This window comes from Haliotis rubra, unplaced genomic scaffold, assembly GCF_003918875.1.
Source record: "Haliotis rubra isolate DU_JTF1 unplaced genomic scaffold, ASM391887v1 Scf603, whole genome shotgun sequence".
NCBI lineage: Eukaryota > Metazoa > Mollusca > Gastropoda > Lepetellida > Haliotidae > Haliotis > Haliotis rubra.
Window position 1 is genome coordinate 84,527 of NW_025767306.1, and position 20,766 is coordinate 105,292.

The window sequence follows — 20,766 nt, forward strand, 5'->3', positions numbered from 1 at the left end:
TCGGTATCTATAAATAGATTATCAACACTGCGTGTGGCGCCTTTGCTTATCCGTTTGCGTTGTTCAAATGTAGTTCAATAATCTGAAAACATGGGTTTCTATCTTTTAATGAATTAAGAGAATGGTAAATAAAAAGCAGAAAATATTTCCCGTCTACTACTTCATGCAATTTATTTGTCTGTACAATTGATGTAAACAAATCAATCACAGCATAACCTATTTGATCTTATTTGGAAATCTGGAAAAAGTAACTGGGCTTGTAAACAATATGTTTCCATGGACGTATCTGGACATACCCAGAAGCAAATATTCAACAGCTGATCTGCAGCAACTCTCAGTAAAGTTTCTCTCTTCAAAATCTGTACACCATGATAAAATGACACTGAATATAAGGAAATCATTTTTTTAATCATCATTTCCATTTAATTTTTCTATATGTACTTTGTTGTGGAATCTAATTTACATACAAACTTCCACAATACTGGACTTCATGAACTGCCAGCGTTTATGTACAGGTATGTCACAGCACCAGAACACAAAGAAGATCCAAGATACAGTCTGCACCTGTACACTAGCTGACCCATCTTCCAGAAATAGGAAACATGTGATGCAAAATCTTGGAACAGAGAATCCACAGTTATCCGAACAATTAACTAGCATTGAAATAGAATGTTACACAAAATACAAATGTAGATCTATTGTTTTTTCATCAGAGATGTTTAACTGCTAACTACTAGTGTAAATAAGGTGCAAAGAATATATCCTATGTTCAAAGCCTTCTGTCAATACAATTATTGCTTCTTAATTAAACAATGATAATCTTTGTTTTATTAGATCTGAGACAATACCTAGAGGACATAACACTGATTTTGATCTATTTCCTTTTCTGAGATACTTACTGGTGTCATAAAATTATAGTAAAGTTGATTCAAAATTTGGTAAAAGTCATAACAAAGGTTTAGGAAAACAGACATGAAAATGTCCTGAAGCGTTCACCTCCTACAAACCAGTGTGCAATTAAATATGAAGCTCATTTTGCAAATAACCATCAACAAACCTTGAACAATTTGTCCAAATCCACCATCTTAATAAACACTAGCTTTGGCTCATTCTTCAAATATTAGTAACCTCCTAAAAAACTTATGATTTATAAGAAGAATTACATCAAATATGGGTTAAATACATGTTTCAACCTTTATTCCGTTACATTAAAAGTCACCTGAGATTTTTGTAAGTTATTCTGTTCCAGGACTACATAATGCCTGACCAGGGTTTGACCAAAACGTAGCCTTTGCTTTTTCAAATGTTCTCGATGTTGAAATAACTTTAATGAGTTATGATACTAGCAATCACTTTCAGAATTATCTTATTAGTAAATGTAGTATTTACAAAAACATCTCTAAGCAGGAGCCAAGAAACTAAGTTAATACCAAGTGATTGTCCTGCCATGATATGTATGGTGTTTGTTTGCCTAGTTCTGCCTTATCAATTCTGTCAATCAATTAAATAATTATTTATTATTGATTAGATTATTATTAATTTTATTACCCTTCCACGTTTACTAAAAAAAGAAAGATTCTTAAGACATACCTTGATATCATTTCCAGTGAATTAATCAAAATTACAGTTGTAATATTACTCCTAAAATGTACCATTATATGTGAATAATTTATGTGGTAACAAAACTTCAAATAATGTTCTCATAATTAAGATATACACTTTATTTCACTCCGTCCAATACTCCAGAAAGTCACTATTCTTCTCACATAGTTTTCGTATTCGATCAACCTGGAGGAAGGTAATTCAGTTCAAAGTCCCATGTAACTCTTTATACAAAATCTGAAATATTTAAAGCATGGTTTTATAGGCACTCATATGAACTAATTTTAATACTTGGATATTGCATGATAGGCAACTGCTGACACTAACAATATTTCCGTTTGAATAAAAAATATTACTCCTCGAATATTTTACTCTGTTAACAAGATGCTGTAGGCCTTCGGATTTTGCTTAGGAAACTTAAAACATCCTAAAATGTGTGACAAATTGAAGAATATCTAAGAGCGAATGGGACAATATCCGCCACATTGTTCTTTCATGTAACAAGTTTTGCTATTTCGGTTGACCCTAACCGAAATGAAGATTTGTTTACATTGTGTCACGGCTTTCTCGCCTGTCTCATTTGAGCTTTATGGCGTACCAACTCAATGCCTAGTAGTGACTAAAAGCGTTAAGCAAAAACAATTTTGTAGTTACAAGAATTATCCGTGTTTATAACACTTGCAAAGTCTTAAACTGCTATTTGTTGTCATCAATTGGTAATGATTTTGCACATGTGCAAAAGTGTGGACATTCGTGCAAATTCTCATCAGCAGGCAGACGTAGGTTTCCTGAAGGATGGTGCAGACATTTAACTGATCGTCAGGCCTCTCGCGTTTCTTGATCCGCCTCCATTTTTGTTGTCTTGACCGTAATGGTTTTGTTAAGGTACACATTAAATCGCAGCAATATGTAATAAATATAGCGAGTGTAAATGGCATAATTCGAAGCACATCGCTTCGGATGCATTGTTTGACCCCGGAAATAAGTCTGACAAATCCACACAGCGCGCCCGGCCTGCTGATTGGCCAAAATTGACGCATGCGCCAGTTTTGATTGACAGACTGGATCGGTCTATTACGTCATCGAACAATTCAAGTGACGTCACAACATAACGTGACGATATTCGACCTTGGCCTGCAGCATGTCAAACTATGGCCGCCATTATGCCAGCAACAAAGTCAGTTTTCAGTGTTCGGTTTTGGTCCAACAACAACGTTAATAGTGCAATTGTTACGGTTAGCACCAGCCAGAAGGCCAATATAACCGCTGAAGCGGGAATTCGGGTTGCTTTGACTTGTTTGCCCCAGAACATCTGCCAGTCCAAAGCCAATGTCGAATGAACCGTAAGTCATTTCAACATTTTCTTGAACAGAAAATCGGCGTTCACGTGAGCAGGTTGGCCTATTCGGATATTCTAAAGCGTTTGCTGGCATCTTGGGTGACAACACGTGCTGGAGGATTTCACTAAATGCTCTCTTTTGCGCGCTACTGGACCCTGAAATGTAATGCTTGAGTGATTCCTCGCACTTGTGCTTCGTGATGTTGCAGATTTGTTTTACGTCTACACCTGCCTGAAACAGGTATGTGATGGTGGAAGCTCTGACTGAATGACAAGTGTATACCTGTGATAAACCAGCCTTTTTGGAAATCTTCTGCATAATGGTGCCCAATATGTTCTTTCCCAAACGAGCATTATTGTACCAAACTCCTGATTTCTCGAAATCCTTCCGAGGAGCCTGGAAAAGAGCATCGCAGTCGGGGTGGAGTTTTGACAGATAAAAGAGATAAATACTGACTGGATCCTTGGATGACTCATTCTCGTATATTCTGACATCTGAACAGTCCTGATTAGAGGGACTACTGCCTTGCCAGTTCTTTGTTTGCTCAGCCGAAGTGAAGGTAAGAAACTGTTTGTCATTGTCGTCACGCTTCAGTTGAAGTGTCGATTTGGTGAAACTTCTCCAACCTTCGCCCGTCTTCCCAGAAAGAAACACAGATTGAACCAAACCATTTCTTGAAGCCTGGTTGGGTCAGTACTCTCTAAATCCCCCAAATATCCTGACAGTTTGTCCATATCTCCTCGCTCAATGCAAGGTTTGTGTTGTAGAGATCTTCCTCCCTCTACAAAGTAGGCTTTACAACGAGATTCAAACATGCTGTTTGCGTTTGTAAACTCTTTATCAGCCATTATGTTTATGTTGCGCGAGAAAGGTAGATCTTTTAGAGTACGATGAACTGCAGCTCTCAGTGATCTCAATGTGCTAGGGGTGGGAAGCTCAGCTTTCTTAGTGCGGTACTCAGCATAGAATTTTCTTAATATTTTGGCCAGGTCTTCCGTTTCGACTGATTTTAGATCAATGTTGATATTACGTCGAGATGCCCAGTCTAAAAAACAACAAAAAATAAAATTTGTGAGACAAAATCGTGACGGTTTTAGTTTCTGGCTCATTATTTAATATATCAAATTTGCGGATTTTCCTTCCATTTGGAGTTTATCAAGTTCGTCTTCATCTAAATCGCTGTCAGTTTCATTGATATCCGATTTTTCGACCCAAAGAGAATCGGTTGGTTCACGATGCGCTCGTTCAATCTCCCGAGCCGAGGCTGCCGTACCAACACAATCAGACGCCATCTTGTAATTGTCAGCGTTCGGCATTGTCTGCCCACGCACCCACTATGACGTCACTTGACAACAGAACTGATAGTGGCCCGTCGTTAAGGTTGAGCGGTCCAATATCATTTGCAGCGGACCGCAAATTTCTGATAATGGGAGGGCCGTTTCATGATAATTCCATGTATTTTAGCTATAATATATGTTATTCAATCAACTGTGAAAAATATATATGTAATTATTATGGAAGCATATTTTTCCGGCTACCTGATTGGTCTAGAGGTGGTCACGTGACCGTCAACAGAAAAGCATATTGACTCCAACCCAGGTCTGACCAATAGAGAATACTACACGAGGTCTCATTACATACGAATTATCTGAAAGCGAGTGTCCTTCCTATGGTATCTGACCGGCGGCGAGGTCGAATATAGGAAGATCACAATTCGTATAATTCGTATGTAATGAACCCAGTGTTATTTTATTATTACCCGTCTTACATGCATTTAAATTGACAAAAAGCGTATTTTTGTTATGTTTTGGTTTCAAGCGAAACCCGGTTTCATAAAGAGGTTGAGGAAGAGTTTTGTACTGTAGTACAATATTTGCATGACGTCACACTAATGACGTCACTGCCATGGTAACCGGCGATCACGATGCATGTCAGTTGTCATCGCCTCGTACAGCCTCCTACAGTAAACTACTCCGTTGCACCTCGTTTCTTGGTTTCCAGTTGCTTCATTAAATTTAACATCACTGGTGGAAACTTAAGCGTTTATGTTTTTTCGACAGATATAATGTCTCAGTTCGACTCACAATTAAACAGCGACACGGCAACGTTCGCAATGTTTACATTCCCACAATGCATTTAAGTTCTAGAATGAATGAATTCACGTGTTTGTTATGAATGAAAAAATACTTACGTCAGAATGTGACCTAATTGAGAGGTCATCGGTTATCCAATCAAATCGTTAGAATCTCAGGTCAAGTCGTTACGACACAGGTCAACGCGATACGACACACGTGACGTACGAGATTAGTATGCAACTACCCATACGTTGACCACGTGGGTAATAAAAAGTCATATTAACCTGAGTTACTATGACGTCATTCACGTCAAACTATGACGTCATTCTATTGTTTACATGTCACAGTATTGTTGACATAACGTTATTGGTTTGTAGTGAAAATAAAATTACTTTTCTTGACTAAATGGACATGTTTTGGATTTTAGAAGCTTTTTTCGTTAATTACATAATAAAACAATTATAGACTGGTGAATTCGGTCAATCCCTGTTTTTATGGACCCACGAAAAGCAATATTAACCTCGGATTAGGTCCTCGGTCAACCAGTCCATCACAGGTATGACCTCATCACCAGTCTGTAATTGTATAATGTTGCTTCAGCATGATGAGGCTTCCAGTCATTTTTTTCTCCATATATGTTCTCATTTTCTGTTATTCTGACCAATTTCACATCACAATATACACACAAAAACAAACAGTTTAAGATGAAATATCTTTAATTGCAGTGGACAATAGCCCATAAAATACAACCTTACCATGTGACTTGGTCACATGACATTGATCACCTGACGTACATGACACTGATCACATGACCTGTCACATGACAATCACATAACCCATACACTGCATGACTTCCACATGACATGTTGAGAATCAAAGACTGAAGTTTATAGACCTTTTAGGATTTGAAAATAGTTCTGGTGATAACTATGGCTTTTTACAAGAGTGAGGCAAAAATTTGATTTTGTTGTAATTACACCACGTAAATATACATCCATCCACCATAATTAAAGCTTTGACTACAGAAATCTGAGGTATGTTTTATGATAAGAGCTATACTAAGATCACTGAGGATGAATAAGGATTGATAGTTTCAACATCTAAAGCGAAACATTCAACAGATTCGGCTTACTACTGATGACTGAAAGCAAATTTCGCTCTAAAACACTCAGAAATGATTTTGTGTCTATGAAAGGAAGAATCAGATGTTTGCCTCCTAAATACAAGAACAAATTTATACATCCAATGTACATATAATACACACTTCATGGCACATGACATTCATTTGACTATAGACCAATATGGGTTCAGGATCACCCTCATGTATTCAAGTACATAGTGATACATATACGTGTCATCAAACAGGAAGCAGTAATGATTCACCTAGCTTCAAATCAAGTCACTCTCCATATGAAACTGAGCAAATACATCATCAAACAGCAAGATGATTTCACAAAATGTTTTAAGACACATAACATCTAAAAAACCCAGTCTTTTGTCGTCTTTTTTCACACAGTGTGAGCTGATGAAAGTAACCATGGTAACTGGAGTAAAAATTGTAGAAGCTAGATGAACATTAAGATAAAATCTCTAATAAGATGTGCAATAACTTCCTCAAGTCTTACAGTTCAGCAGCTTTTCGTTCTGGTTTACAAGTAAAACATTTAGAGCACATGGGAATATATTGTACTTCGAGCTAGGCTATTGCGTGTTTCATAAAGTCCTCCTTGGTCAGGGCTTCTGGCCTAGTGAAAAGGAATCAAACTACTTACCTAACAACATACCAAATATGTCTAAAAGTCTTCATAGATCAGGCCATGTATTATTAGTCAGTGTTGTTTCTCTGTTTCAATAATGAAATAATCAAACTCAAGCTGTCTACCAACACTTGCATTTGAATCAGTTTACATGGATTCCATGTAGAACTGTTTATTGTCTCTTTACACAGATATACTGACTGTACCTTACATCAGTAAATAACATGAAATGCAAGTTTTATGGACAGTGGTAAAGTCGAGAGGTGAACACATGCTGATACCATATATGGTCATTACTTGGCTTAAAGCTTTTAGAAGGGTCACATCTGACCTTGAATCACAGAGTGTTGTCATCTCCAGGTAATACTAACTAGAAGTCCTGTCTCGATATAGGTCAACATTTCACAAAATATGTACACAATAATTAAATATTCAGACACCCATTCATCCTGTACAAAAACCCTCAATCAACTCACAAGTAGCATGTCCTAACAATCATCTCTCCTGCACTGCCTCGTCAAGGGACTAGTACTGAATTAGTACTCTGTGGATATTAGTGCTGTAACTATGCAGCAAACTATCGATAGATTGCAATTGTTGGGTCTCTGATAGCAATTAATCAATGGCAGAAATGAAGAACTATTGATGCACAGATTCGTTCACTTTGTTATCCACCCGTTACCTCTTAAGCCAACATGGTCGCAACACAGCATGCGACTTGGAGTTTGAAAATGTCAATAACAATAAGCTTATGTTTTAACTGTTTACTTGATCTAGGTTTCAAGTTTCTTGTCAGTTATAAAAAGAAACTGAAACTACTTCAACTTGTTTTTATCTCATATAAACTATACATTCATTTGAGAAATGACTTGAAATGAGACAATTCAAGGAGAAAAAAAACTATTGCAATAGTTAGTCGCAATAGTCTGTCGCAATAGTTGTTTCCCCCTCAATAGTCACCCCTAGTGGATATGGAGGACTTTTTGACAGAAAAAAGTCCTTTTCTAGGATTATCACCATTGCAGAAATTCTGGAAACATCACTAGTCTGAACATGTGAGTTGAATTCTTGGAAGTGGCACTGATCTTACAATCTGCTCTTGGCACCAGTACCTTCTATGGTGCTTTATATACCTGTCTTGTATCTGTAGTAGAGTTGCGTACAACCATGGAGGCCATTTGTAGCAGCAGCTAGAATCATATTATTAATAATGATAAGTCATCTTTTATAGCGCACGGTTCCAAACACCAAGTGATTGCTCGCGGCGCTTAATCAGAATCTGGTTCTTATTACCCCGGATAACCCAAGCTGCCTGTTAGGCGCTAGAAGGCTATAGTCACATGACTTATCCAACCGGGTACCCATTTTCTGCTGGGTGAACAGAGGCAATTTGAACAAACTCACTTGATGATCAGAATATGGACTATTGGACAACATCAATATCAAGTAAGTTTACCACTCAAGGTCTTAATCTTATATATAGCAGATTTTCCTCTAACAATACGAGCTCCATTCTCCCTTTGGCATTTAGTGGTAAGATTTAAGGACTACCACATTTATAAGCTCCATTTGGCGTTTACTTGTCAGGGTCAAGGGACTTAAGACAAAGTATGCAGAAATATTAATATTGAAATACATACGCCTTAACAAAGACAGTCAACCAGTTGAAATGGATGTGCCTGACATGTGTCAAATGTTATCTCAAGGTTCACACTACAGCAAATGACAAGTGTACAATGATGTTGTTTGAGGATTTGTGTTACAGTGACCTTTCATCCTACCTTCACATTACATGTCGTAACTGTCCCGTCACCATTACAATCCCACCTCTCCTGTGTACACCCATACAACTTGCCATACACGCACCCATAATTCACATACACCCAACAAAAATGCATTTCTTCATTAGATTAAACACCTGTACAACCCTTCTTGTAGTAAATATACACACTTCTTCCACGCTCAAACAAGGTCATGACCTTGTAATGACCTTCACCTCATTTAATGATTGGTACAGTCTAATGTTTTACATTCTTCAACAAACGATTATTCATTCGGCTGTTTGTTGTCGTTCTGTTATATTACAATTTTCCTGAATGACATCCAGCTTCAAGTCGAAGCCACAAGATCATATTATAGCAATCCCTTGAAGTAACCCTCAAAGTTAGGAACCAGCCCCTGAAGGAACTGGTGGAAGAAATCTCAGTTCCGTTTAATCTGCGATCTCGGTATCTAGGATTCCTCCAGGGACTATAAGTAAATGCATATCATACAGATGATTGCCAACACACATGTGACAGTACTGGCTGGCCAGGCTCTGAATGTCAGGCCTCAAAACAAAATGACAACACAAATAAATCATGACTTGGTTTTGTCACTAAAGAGAACTATTTGAATGTTATCGAGTGGCAACAACAATCTGATGTCTACAAAATGCCATCAAACTTAGCTCTTTGAAATGTAACAGTGTGGCAATTGTATATTCACTGAATGTGGACAATGGCAGCATGACAGGGGAATATTACATGAATATACTCACCGTAACTGGCATATTCACTGAATATTCATATAATCAGTGTTATAATTGGTTATTCACTGAATGTGGACAATGGCAGCATGACAGGGGAATATTACATGAATATACACACCGTAACTGGCATATTCACTGAATATTCATATAATCAGTGTTGTAATGGTTATTCACTGACATGTGAATATTACATGAATATACACACCGTAACTGGCATATTCACTGAATATTCATATAATCAGTGTTGTAATGGTTATTCACTGAATATTCACAGAGCAACATTGTTAATGGCGACTTGTATGATTTTGTCAACTCTTAAACGATTGATTGGTGTCAAGGATAAATATAGCAATATTCATAGCCAGTTTGCACAATAATAAAAATATGACATTTATTATTAAAACAGGAATCAATTCTGCAGCTGTCACAGAAAGCAGTAAAATCTTGAAACAAAAACATCCAGCCCCTAGGATTTAAATTACCTTCACCCTCTAATGCCAGTGTTGGTCTGACTTCACCTGCATAAATCACAAGCATACTTTCTCAATAGCTGAAAGTGATACTTACTTACTAATGACAGACCATAACGACTAAAGGAAATACGCCCAGTCAGTATCATCCTCGATAATCTCCTGGGTATATGTTACAATAAATCTCCACTAAGTACCCTGGATGCATCTATGGCTCGATAATTGTATTACCTCCCTTTGCTGGCTCCACCTTTTCACAGTAGCCAATCAGATAAGCCTTTACAACCGAGCTTGCCAGTGTCAACAAAGACAGCTGCGAACACTTGCTCGCTGTGTGACTCAGATTTAGGGAAGTGAGTTATGATAGAAGCCTTGTGATTGGTACACCTGATTGGATGAAAAGCCATAGATGCATCCAGGGTACTAGTGGAGATTTATCAGAACGCATACCCTGGAGATTATCAAGGATGAGTCAGTATCAACTGAGGTTCCTTTCAGTATCTCCACTATCTTCATTGGTTGATGGCAAGAGAACTTACAAGAGACAGGATTCTTAACCGTTAACATATGTACATATTACACCATGTCTGTTTTATGTGATCCTGCTTCAGGGGCATGACTCAGTCATTGAGGTCAGTTACCATGGTAATCAAGCATATGACATATTTTTTAAATGCCCTGTATGACCACTGTTGGATTATTCTGAGTTAAATATCAGGATAGGAAAGTTTTTGAAGGAACTGAAAACCTGACAAGGGTTCTGCACCATACAGTGAAGTCATTAATTGAACAATTTCATCCTCATTAATAGCTTACAGGGTTCTGTCTAAAGCCCTTTTGAATAAATTGTATTGAAGTAGTGGAAGAACCTCCACAGAATACCATGTTGTTTGCCATACTTTGTTTATGTATTTCCAAGAAAAATCACAAAACATCATAAAGGGGGTATTTTTTGGTTGAACATTTCATTAATCCGTTTTTTGTGTAAGTGTAGAAACCTCCGGCACATCTTCCTCAAAGAGACATAAACAGCATTGCCATTTCCTGGTAGAGTATTTCTTCCCTTGAATCAGTCCTGATAATCTGTAAATTCTCTCTAGCTTATGATGACATGAGTCTCATGTCAGTTTCATCTAGGCCGAATTTTTTCATAGGTAAAACGGTTTCCCTTTTCAACATATTCCCCATCTACGAGGTCAAATGTCTGATGCTTCACATAATGAAACTGTTGTACAGCAAACTCATAAAACTCATTCTCCATCCGCCATATTGGGGACTCCTGAATTCGGGCCAGGGTGTCTGGTTTGGGAGCAATCTTCTTGGTGGTTTTCCGTAGATGGGACTTGCGACCTGAAGCATAAATACCATTTTCATCAACAATGTAACAAAATAAATATTCATTTGTTGGGTGTGAGTTCCACCTTTTTCAACTGTAAGTAACAGCAGATGTGTTAGGTACCACAAATACTCTTTGTGTACAACAATGGTACCCATGGGAGAGGTTCCAGGCATTCCTGAAAAATGATGTGTGAATTCACCCCAGAAAATAATTTACAGCATTACAATTACTTGTCTCTCTCAAAAGAAGACATTTTCAGTTATGATCATTACAAAAATAATTACCAGCACCAAAAATACTCATGGAAACAAATAAGGGAACACATGAAAGTACAAGTGTTCCTTTATTCTTTTCCAGAATTTCACTCACAGTGCAAAGCTTTGAAGAAACATGTAAAAGAATAAAGGACCACTCCTCCTTTCAGGTGTTCCCTTATTTGTTTCCATCAGTATACATCATCTTCTCAAATAGTTCTTCTCTATTTTGTCCTACAGTAATAAAATCACTTTTGTTATACTGATATTCCTGACAACAGACATCCCCCCAATATTTTCAAAGAAGCCCTGGTGGTTATACACAGGGACTTGAGTTTACTCTTCATGATCAGAGATGCATGAGAACAGACGGCAGACATGGTGGTTATACACAGGGACTTGAGTTTACTCTTCATGATCAGAGATGCATGAGAACAGACGGCAGACATGGTGGTTATACACAGGGACTTGAGTTTACTCTTCATGATCAGAGATGCATGAGATGGTGGTTATACACAGGACTGAGCATGATCAGAGACATGGTGGTTATACACAGGGACTTGAGTTTACTCTTCATGATCAGAGATGCATGAGAACAGACGGCAGACATGGTGGTTATACACAGGGACTTGAGTTTACTCTTCATGATCAGAGATGCATGAGAACAGACGGCAGACATGGTGGTTATATACAGGGACTTGAGTTTACTCTTCATGATCAGAGATGCATGAGAACAGGCGGCATGATCAGAACATGGTGGTTATATACAGGGACTTGAGTTTACTCTTCATGATCAGAGATGCATGAGAACAGACGGCAGACATGGTGGTTATATACAGGGACTTGAGTTTACTCTTCATGATCAGAGATGCATGAGAACAGACGGCTGACATGGTGGTTATACACAGGGACTTGAGTTTACTCTGATCATGATCAGATGGTGGTTATACACAGGGACTTTAGTTCACTCTTCATGATCAGAGATACTAGCACAGTACTCAGGGGTTTACATCATCTACTACATACACTTTCAGTCAGAATACTGGCACAGTATCCAGAGGTTTTCCTACTTCAACAAGGATACCAAAACTGATCCTCCATGTTCTACAGGTTTCCATCAAAACTGACTGACAAAGACTTAGGTTAATGTGGTTGAGAAGATACCAAATGTCTCCAGGAAGGCGAGCCAAAAAGAATTCTCAAGACAAGATAATTTCATCATGTGATTGAAGTAAAAGCCACCTGTTCTGTTTCTGAAGTCTGGTGTTTCAAATTCTACTAGTTTCTTGTTTAATGCCAGATATAGCAATATTACAGTTATATGACAGCATCCAGACAATTTCAGTAAAATAGAATATGAGTCTTATTAAACAACAATGTCCAGATTAAAATATGATGTCTTGTGTCGCTGAGTTTACAGTAAGTTTTATCTAAACACTAGACAATCATTAAAATAGTGGTTGATAGCCTGTATGGACAATGCCATAATGAAATGTGTGAAGGTGATTTCACTAAACACAAGCCTCACCTGAGTTGTACAGCTGGACAGCCCCTCGGAACATGCGTGGTAGAGTTGCCTCCAACACTGCAATGAAGTCACCAAGCTCCTCCGTAACACCCACCACAAGGTAATGGTGGATCAGATTGTGCTTGGCCTGTTCCAGAGCCCATCTACTTCCAGGAACCCTGTAACACAGAAAGTTAATCACTGAGAACTTCCACCTGGTAAGGCTGGAATAGATTGTGCTTGGCCAGTTCAAGAGCCAACATACTCCCGGGTACCCTGTAAGAAAAACAGTTTCTTATTCAAAACATCCACCCAGGAAGAATGGATTAGATTGTGCTTGTTATTCCGAACTGAGAATGATGTCCCAGTATCTCAGGAAGTTTGTCATTCAGAAACTACTTCCAGGTAAAGATGGAGTAGACTCTGCATGGCCTGTCTAGAGACCACCTACTACCGGGTACCCTGTAACTCAGGAAGTTTGTCATTCAGAAACTACATCCAGGCAAGGATGGATTAGACTGTGCTTGGCCTGTCCTAAAGACCACCTACTACCGGGTACCCTGCCAGTCAGGAAGTTTGTCATTCAGAAGCTACCTCCAGGTAAGGATGGATTAGACTGTGCTTGGCCTGTCCTAGAGACCACCTACTACCGGGTACCCTGTAACTCAGGAAGTTTGTCTTTCAGAAACTATCTCCAGGTATGGATGGAGTAAATTCTGCATGGCCTGTCTAGAAACCACCTACTACCGGGTACCCTGTAACTCAGGAAGTTTGTCATTCAGAAACTACATCCAGGCAATGATGGATTAGACTGTGCTTGGCCTGTCCTAAAGACCACCTACTACCGGGTACCCTGCCAGTCAGGAAGTTTGTCATTCAGAAGCTACCTCCAGGTAAGGATGGAGTAGATTCTGCATGGCCTGTCCTAGAGACCACCTACTACCAGGTACCCTGTAACTCAGGAAGTTTGTCTTTCAGAAACTACCTCCAGGTATGGATGGAGTAGATTCTGCATGGCCTGTCTAGAGACCACCTACTACCGGGTACCCTGTAACTCAGGAAGTTTGTCATTCAGAAACTACATCCAGGCAAGGATGGATTAGACTGTGCTTGGCCTGTCCTAAAGACCACCTACTACCGGGTACCCTGCCAGTCAGGAAGTTTGTCATTCAGAAGCTACCTCCAGGTAAGGATGGATTAGACTGTGCTTGGCCTGTCCTAGAGACCACCTACTACCGGGTACCCTGTAACTCAGGAAGTTTGTCTTTCAGAAACTATCTCCAGGTATGGATGGAGTAAATTCTGCATGGCCTGTCTAGAGACCACCTACTACCGGGTACCCTGTAACTCAGGAAGTTTGTCATTCAGAAACTACATCCAGGCAAGGATGGATTAGACTGTGCTTGGCCTGTCCTAAAGACCACCTACTACCGGGTACCCTGCCAGTCAGGAAGTTTGTCATTCAGAAGCTACCTCCAGGTAAGGATGGAGTAAATTCTGCATGGCCTGTCTAGAGACCACCTACTACCGGGTACCCTGTAACTCAGGAAGTTTGTCATTCAGAAACTACATCCAGGCAAGGATGGATTAGACTGTGCTTGGCCTGTCCTAAAGACCACCTACTACCGGGTACCCTGCCAGTCAGGAAGTTTGTCATTCAGAAGCTACCTCCAGGTAAGGATGGAGTAGATTCTGCATGGCCTGTCCTAAAGACCACCTACTACCAGGTACCCTGTAACTCAGGAAGTTTGTCTTTCAGAAACTACCTCCAGGTATGGATGGAGTAGATTCTGCATGGCCTGTCCTAGAGACAACCTACTACCGGGTACCCTGTAACTCAGGAAGTTTGTCTTTCAGAAACTACCTCCAGGTATGGATGGAGTAGATTCTGCATGGCCTGTCCTAGAGAGCATCTAATACCGGGTATGCTGTACCAAGATGTTAGCCATTGGCTGTTACAGACAACATGATACATAGAAAACAATCTGCCAAAATTAACAAGGTGCAGAATAGAAGACAAAAACCAAAGATGATCAATTGCTATTGTTTGAAATTAGCTACGAACTGCCAAGCTGAATTAAAGGAAGATTGATGGAACTGGAGTAATAAGGTTTTGGAAAAACAACCCAAAAGTACATAAATTTCTCAAATTTTCTAAAGAACTAATGGATCTAATTTCGCATAGCTCAATCAAATGAATAATCATAAATTCAAATAATAGTTAATTGTGTAATGAAATTCACATGTGTTTTTTATTTAAAATTACAACTCAATTTCCTTATCGACCTTATTCTGAACATTCCATAAATTTGCGAGATCCATGAGGTTAAAATTGTAATCAGCACTTTTTTTCACAAGAAATCAGCATTAGAAAACAAATCAATCACATTTGGTTGAGACAGAGGAAATTGAAAATCAAATCAGAACTCTTTCAAGGCGATTAAATTTCAAAGATTTAAATCTGAAATGAAACAAGACTGCAGTGTGAACATGGAACTATAAAACTATCTCCGACTACTGTGACCTGCCATTTCAGTTATTGTCCATTTTATTAAATAACTAATCCATCACAAAGCTCACACACATTAGTTTCCTATCAATTATATATCGAGATAATTCATCACTTGCTTCTCATTATCAATTTGGGAACGGATGGAATGCTATTTTCATCCGAAGGTGAAACCTTTTCGTCTACCCTCCTGTCATATAGAATCAAGCTGTACAAGATCTTAGTTCCATCTCATCACCATCACGACATGAATGGCTCATCAGGAAAATCAGGGGTGTTCAGTTTTCGAGATTTTCTGGAATGTTCTTTCATCTTTCCCTGTGATGGAGCTAGGAGGTAGAGGTGAACCTAGGCTGCAACTGTCATCAGGATGCACGATATGATGCATTACTATTACTTGTGCTACATCTAACAGCATGGATGCTGTAAGGCGACAGCTTGTGTTCAACTAGTGTCAGTTCTTACTGGCATTGCAATGACAACCCTGTTAATTACATCCCATACCTGAAGAAACAGATATAGGTAGCTGTCCACTAGATTTAGAACCAATTTAATACCCTTGACACTGGCTTACTTCTGAAGAATTCAGAAATAATACTCAATAAGTGAATGAATGGGTGGGTGAGTGATTGAGAGAGTGCGTGGGTATTGAAGTGAGTGGGTGGATATTGAAGTGGGTGAGTGAGAGAGTGGGTGGGTATTGAAGTGAGTGGGTGAGAGAGTTGGTGGGTATTGAAGTGGGTGGGTGAGAGAGTGGGAGGGTATTGAAGTGAGTGAGTGAGTGGGTAAGCGAGTGAGAGAGTGGGTTGGGTATTGAAGAGTGGGTGAGTGAGTATTGAAGTGAGTGGGTGGATATTGAAGTGGGTGGGTGAATGAGTGAGACAGTAGGTTGGTATTGAAGTGAGTGGGTGGGTATTGAAGTGGATGGGTGAGTATTGAAGTGGGGTGGGTATTGAAGTGGGTGAAGTGAGTGAGTGAGAGTGGGTGGGTATTGAAGTGGAGTGAGTGAGAGAGTGGGTGGGTATTGAAGTGGGTGAGTGAGTGAGTGAGTGAGAGAGTGGGTGGGTATTGAAGTGGGTGGAGTGAGAGAGTGGGTGGGTATTGAAGTGGGTGAGAGTGAGTGAGAGAGGTGTGGTATTGAAGTGAGTGGGTGAGAGAGTTGGTGGGTATTGAAGTTGGTGGGTATTGAAGTGAGTGGGTGAGAGAGTGGGTGGGTATTGAAGTGGGTGAGTGAGAGAGTGGGTGGGTATTGAAGTGAGTGGGTGAGACAGTTGGTGGGTATTGAAGTGGGTGGGTGAGAGAGTGGGTGGGTATTGAAGTGAGTGAGAGAGTGGGTGAGTGAGTGAGAGAGTGGGTGGGTATTGAAGTGGGTGTGGTGATGAGTGAGTGGAGAAGTGGGTGGGTATTGAAGTGATTGAGTGGGGTAAGTGAGTGAGAGAGAGTGGGTGGGTATTGAAGTGTGGGTGAGTGAGTGAGTATTGAAGTGAGTGGGTGGATATTAAAGTGGGTGGGTGAGTGAGTGAGACAGGGGGTGGGTATTGAAGTGAGTGGGTGGGTAATGAAGTGGGTGGGTGAGTAAGTGAGAGAGTGGGTGGGTATTGAAGTGGGTGGGTGAGTGAGTCGAGGTGAAATTGGGTTTAACGTGGTGCTTGAGAATATTTTGCTCATATGACGACGTGCATGCGTGTGTATGTGTATGTGCAGCTGCTTGTACTAGCCCAGACTTAAGCTGGTTTTATAGTGCTAGCCTGCTGAGATACCATGCCACAGTGAATCATGAATACCCCACTCAGACACAGTATACTGACTCCGTGCCGACCAGTCCCTGTTGTACCCATTAATGCCGGGCGCCAGGCAGGGACCAACAAGAACCATATTTTAATCTCTTTTGGTATGACGTGGTCGGGGATCGAACCCGCGACCTTCCACTCTCCGGGCGGACGTTCTAACCACTACACCACGGAGGCGGCTGGGTGGGTGAGTAAGTGAGAGAGTGGGTGGGTACATATTGGAGTGAGTAAATGGATGGGCGGAGAGTGAGTCAAGGGCTGAGTGAGTGTGTATGTATTAGAGTGAGTGAGTGTGTGAGTGGATAACACCTGATAGTGTTGGTTGGTTGTTTAACGCCGCACTCAGCTATATGGCGGCGGTGTGTAAATAATTGAGTCTGGATCAGATAATCCAGTGATCAAGAGCATGAGCATCAATCTATGCAATTGGGATACGATGACATGTGTCAACCAAGTCAGCGAGCCTGACCACCCGATCCCATTAGTCGCCTCTTACTACAAGCATGGGTTACTGAACACCAATTCTAACCGGGATCTTCACGGGTCTGACAGTGACATAATACAGATAACTTAAAAGGTCCTAAAATCCTGGCCTCAAAAACCCAGTACAAACAGTCAACACATGTAGATAAACCAGCAAGCCAGCCATTACTTTTCCATCAGAGTCAGCAACCTTGCAGCAATTTACTGGCAGTCTCTATGTGGGATTCAAACCCAGACCTTTGGTGTGTCAAGTGAAAACATTACCCACCCGGCTACCCAACAACCACCATCATGTTAATTCGGTATTAGACTTGGTCTAAGCTACCTCGCAGCAATATACTGGCAGTCTCTATGGGGGATGTAAACCCAGACCTTTGGTGTGTCAAGTGGAAACATTACCCACCAGGCTACCCAACACCCACCATCATATTGATTCGGTATTAGACTTGGTCTCCAGCTATCTCAACAATAGGAAAGTAAGATACTTTATGGATGACAACTTCTTTATCATATATGATGTGACGTTTTGATATAGATTCTTATAGTGTATGTAGTGTAGTGTAGTGTAGTGTAGTGTAGTGTAGCGTAGTGTAGTGTAGTGTAGTGTAGTGTAGTGTAGTGTAGTGTAGTGTAGTGTAGTGTAGTGTAGTGTAGTGTAGTGTAGTGTAGTGCAGTAGTGTAGTGTAGTGTAGTGTAGTGTAGTGTAGTGTAGTGTAGTGTAGTGTAGTGTAGTGTAGTGCAGTGCAGTGCAGTGCAGTGCAGTGCAGTGCAGTGCAGTGCAGTGCAGTGCAGTGTAGTGTAGTGTAAGATGTACTCTTGACATTTATAACAGGAGCTCACCATTTCTTCGAGAATTTGGCACAATGATATATACAAGGAATATTATGCACCTCTTGGGATGCCTTCTTCTTTTTTTAGGGTCCATAGTAAAAGTTCCGCATACTGGATGCACATTTCCCTGTATGCAGATATGCACACATGCTTGCAAGTATGCACATACATGTACAGCCACACAAGAAGTTCTCAAGAACTCCTCAGATCTTGTGAGCTATTAAATGTGTTGGCATAAAGCGTTGCAGCAAACTTCCTGAAGCCTGCTTAGAACAGAGCGGAATGAATGTACAGAAATACATTGGCATCTAAGTCCTGCTTCATCAGGTCCTTATTGTCGACTTCAATCTGTCACAAAAACATTGTTCCCGAAGTCTGACAACTGATACACCAGATACTATGATTAATGCTCTTGTAACAATGACACATGAGAAAGATTGGGCAAGTTTCTGGTGTGTGGTTGCTGCAGCTTCAGATACACACAGACAGACGCTACAGGCAGAACATACTTTGATTCTTCCCGGTCACTTCTCTGACAGAAGTATGGAGTCTAGTCGGAAGACATTGTCTGGGTATTTTGCTGTCAGAAGTATGGAGTCTAGTCATACAGAGTGAGTGAGTGAGTGAGTAGGGTTTTACGCCACTTTTAGCAGTATTCCAGCAATAGTAGGGCGGGGGACACCAGAAATGGGCTTCACACATTGTACCCATTTCGGGAAACGAACTCGGACTTTCAGTGTGACGAGTGAACACTTTAACCACTAGGCTACCCCGTCGCTCCTTATATTGACAGAGGCACCACAGACAAGTGTTAAGATCAACAGTGAAGAGGTGTGAACAGGTTGTCTGAGCAGTCTGATGAACTATGCAATGGAATTCTCAACTTGGCGTTGATGGTGTAAGCACTGATGGATATTGACAAGCTTATGATAACACACTGAATATACGGTGGAAGGTAGTGATCCATTCTAATACCATCAATGGCACCCAATCCTCATTTCTGTTGCTTCTTGCTATAAGTATGATATGTTTAAAATATTCCACCAATAATTTCCGTTGCATCTTACATTAAGTGAGGTGAGGTGAGGTGAAATTGGGTTTAACGTCGTGCTTGAAAATATTTCGCTCATATGACGCCGTGCATGCGTGTGTATGTGTATGTGTAGCTGCTTGTACTGGCCCAGACTTAAGCTGGTTTTATAGTGCTAGTCCACTGAGATACCATGCCGCAGTGAAGCATGAATACCCCACTCAGACACATTATACTGACTCCGAGCCGACCAGTCCTTGTACCCATTAATGCTGAGCGTCAGACAGGGTCTTACATTAAGTAAGGCTATGTGTGATACACTCCACCGATCCTCATTTGCGGTGCTTCTTACATTAAGTAAGGCTATGTGTGATACACTCCACCGATCCTCTTTCTATTGGCTTCTTAAATTAAGTAAGGCTATGTGTGATACGCTCCACCTATCCTCATTTCCATTGCATCTTACATTAAGTAAGGCTATGTGTGATACGCTCCACCGATCCTCATTTCCATTGCATCTTACATTAAGTAAGGCTATGTGTGATACACTCCACCGATCCTCTTTCTATTGGCTTCTTACATTAAGTAAGGCTATGTGTGATACGCTCCACCTATCCTCATTTCCATTGCATCTTACATTAAGTAAGGCTATGTGTGATACACTCCACCGATCCTCTTTCTATCAGCTTCTTACATTAATAAGGCTATGTGTGATACACTCCACCGATCCTCATTTCCATTGCATCTTACATTAAGTAAGGCTATGTGTGATACACTCCACCGATCCTCTTTCTATTGGCTTCTTACATTAAGTAAGACTATGTGTGATACACTCCACCGATCCTCTTTCTATTGGCTTCTTACATTAAGTAAGGCTATGTGTGATACACTCCACCGATCCTCTCTCTATTGGCTTCTTACATTAAGTAAGGCTATGTGTGATACACTCCACCGATCCTCTTTCTATTGGCTTCTTACATTAAGTAAGGCTATGTGTGATACACTCCACCGATCCTCTTTCTATTGGCTTCTTACATTAAGTAAGGCTATGTGTGATACACTCCACCGATCCTCTTTCTATTGGCTTCTTACATTAAGTAAGGCTATGTGTGATACACTCCACCGATCCTCTTTCTATTGGCTTCTTACATTAAGTAAGGCTATGTGTGATACGCTCCACCTATCCTCATTTCCATTGCATCTTACATTAAGTAAGGCTATGTGTGATACACTCCACCGATCCTCTCTC

General features: G+C 40.3%; 1 protein-coding gene across 2 annotated transcripts in view; it reads right to left on the reverse strand.

Annotated features, from left to right (window-relative positions):
- Nucleotides 1–5,715: 5,715 nt before the first annotated feature.
- LOC124255612 (heparan sulfate 2-O-sulfotransferase 1-like) overlaps nucleotides 5,716–20,766 on the reverse strand; it is a 238,312-nt gene continuing 223,261 nt past the window's right edge. The window contains exons 7-9 of one of the 2 annotated variants that reach the window (XR_006892707.1): nucleotides 12,896–13,053; nucleotides 9,516–11,124; nucleotides 5,716–9,427 (exon numbers count right to left, since the gene is read on the reverse strand). Coding sequence is in view for 1 of the 2 variants with exons in the window: in XM_046689502.1 (XP_046545458.1) it covers nucleotides 10,904–11,124; nucleotides 12,896–13,053 (379 nt within the window). In the remaining variant the exon portion in view is untranslated. Of the gene's footprint in view, nucleotides 11,125–12,895; nucleotides 13,054–20,766 lie in introns of both variants that reach the window. The other variant, XM_046689502.1, reaches the window with a different exon arrangement.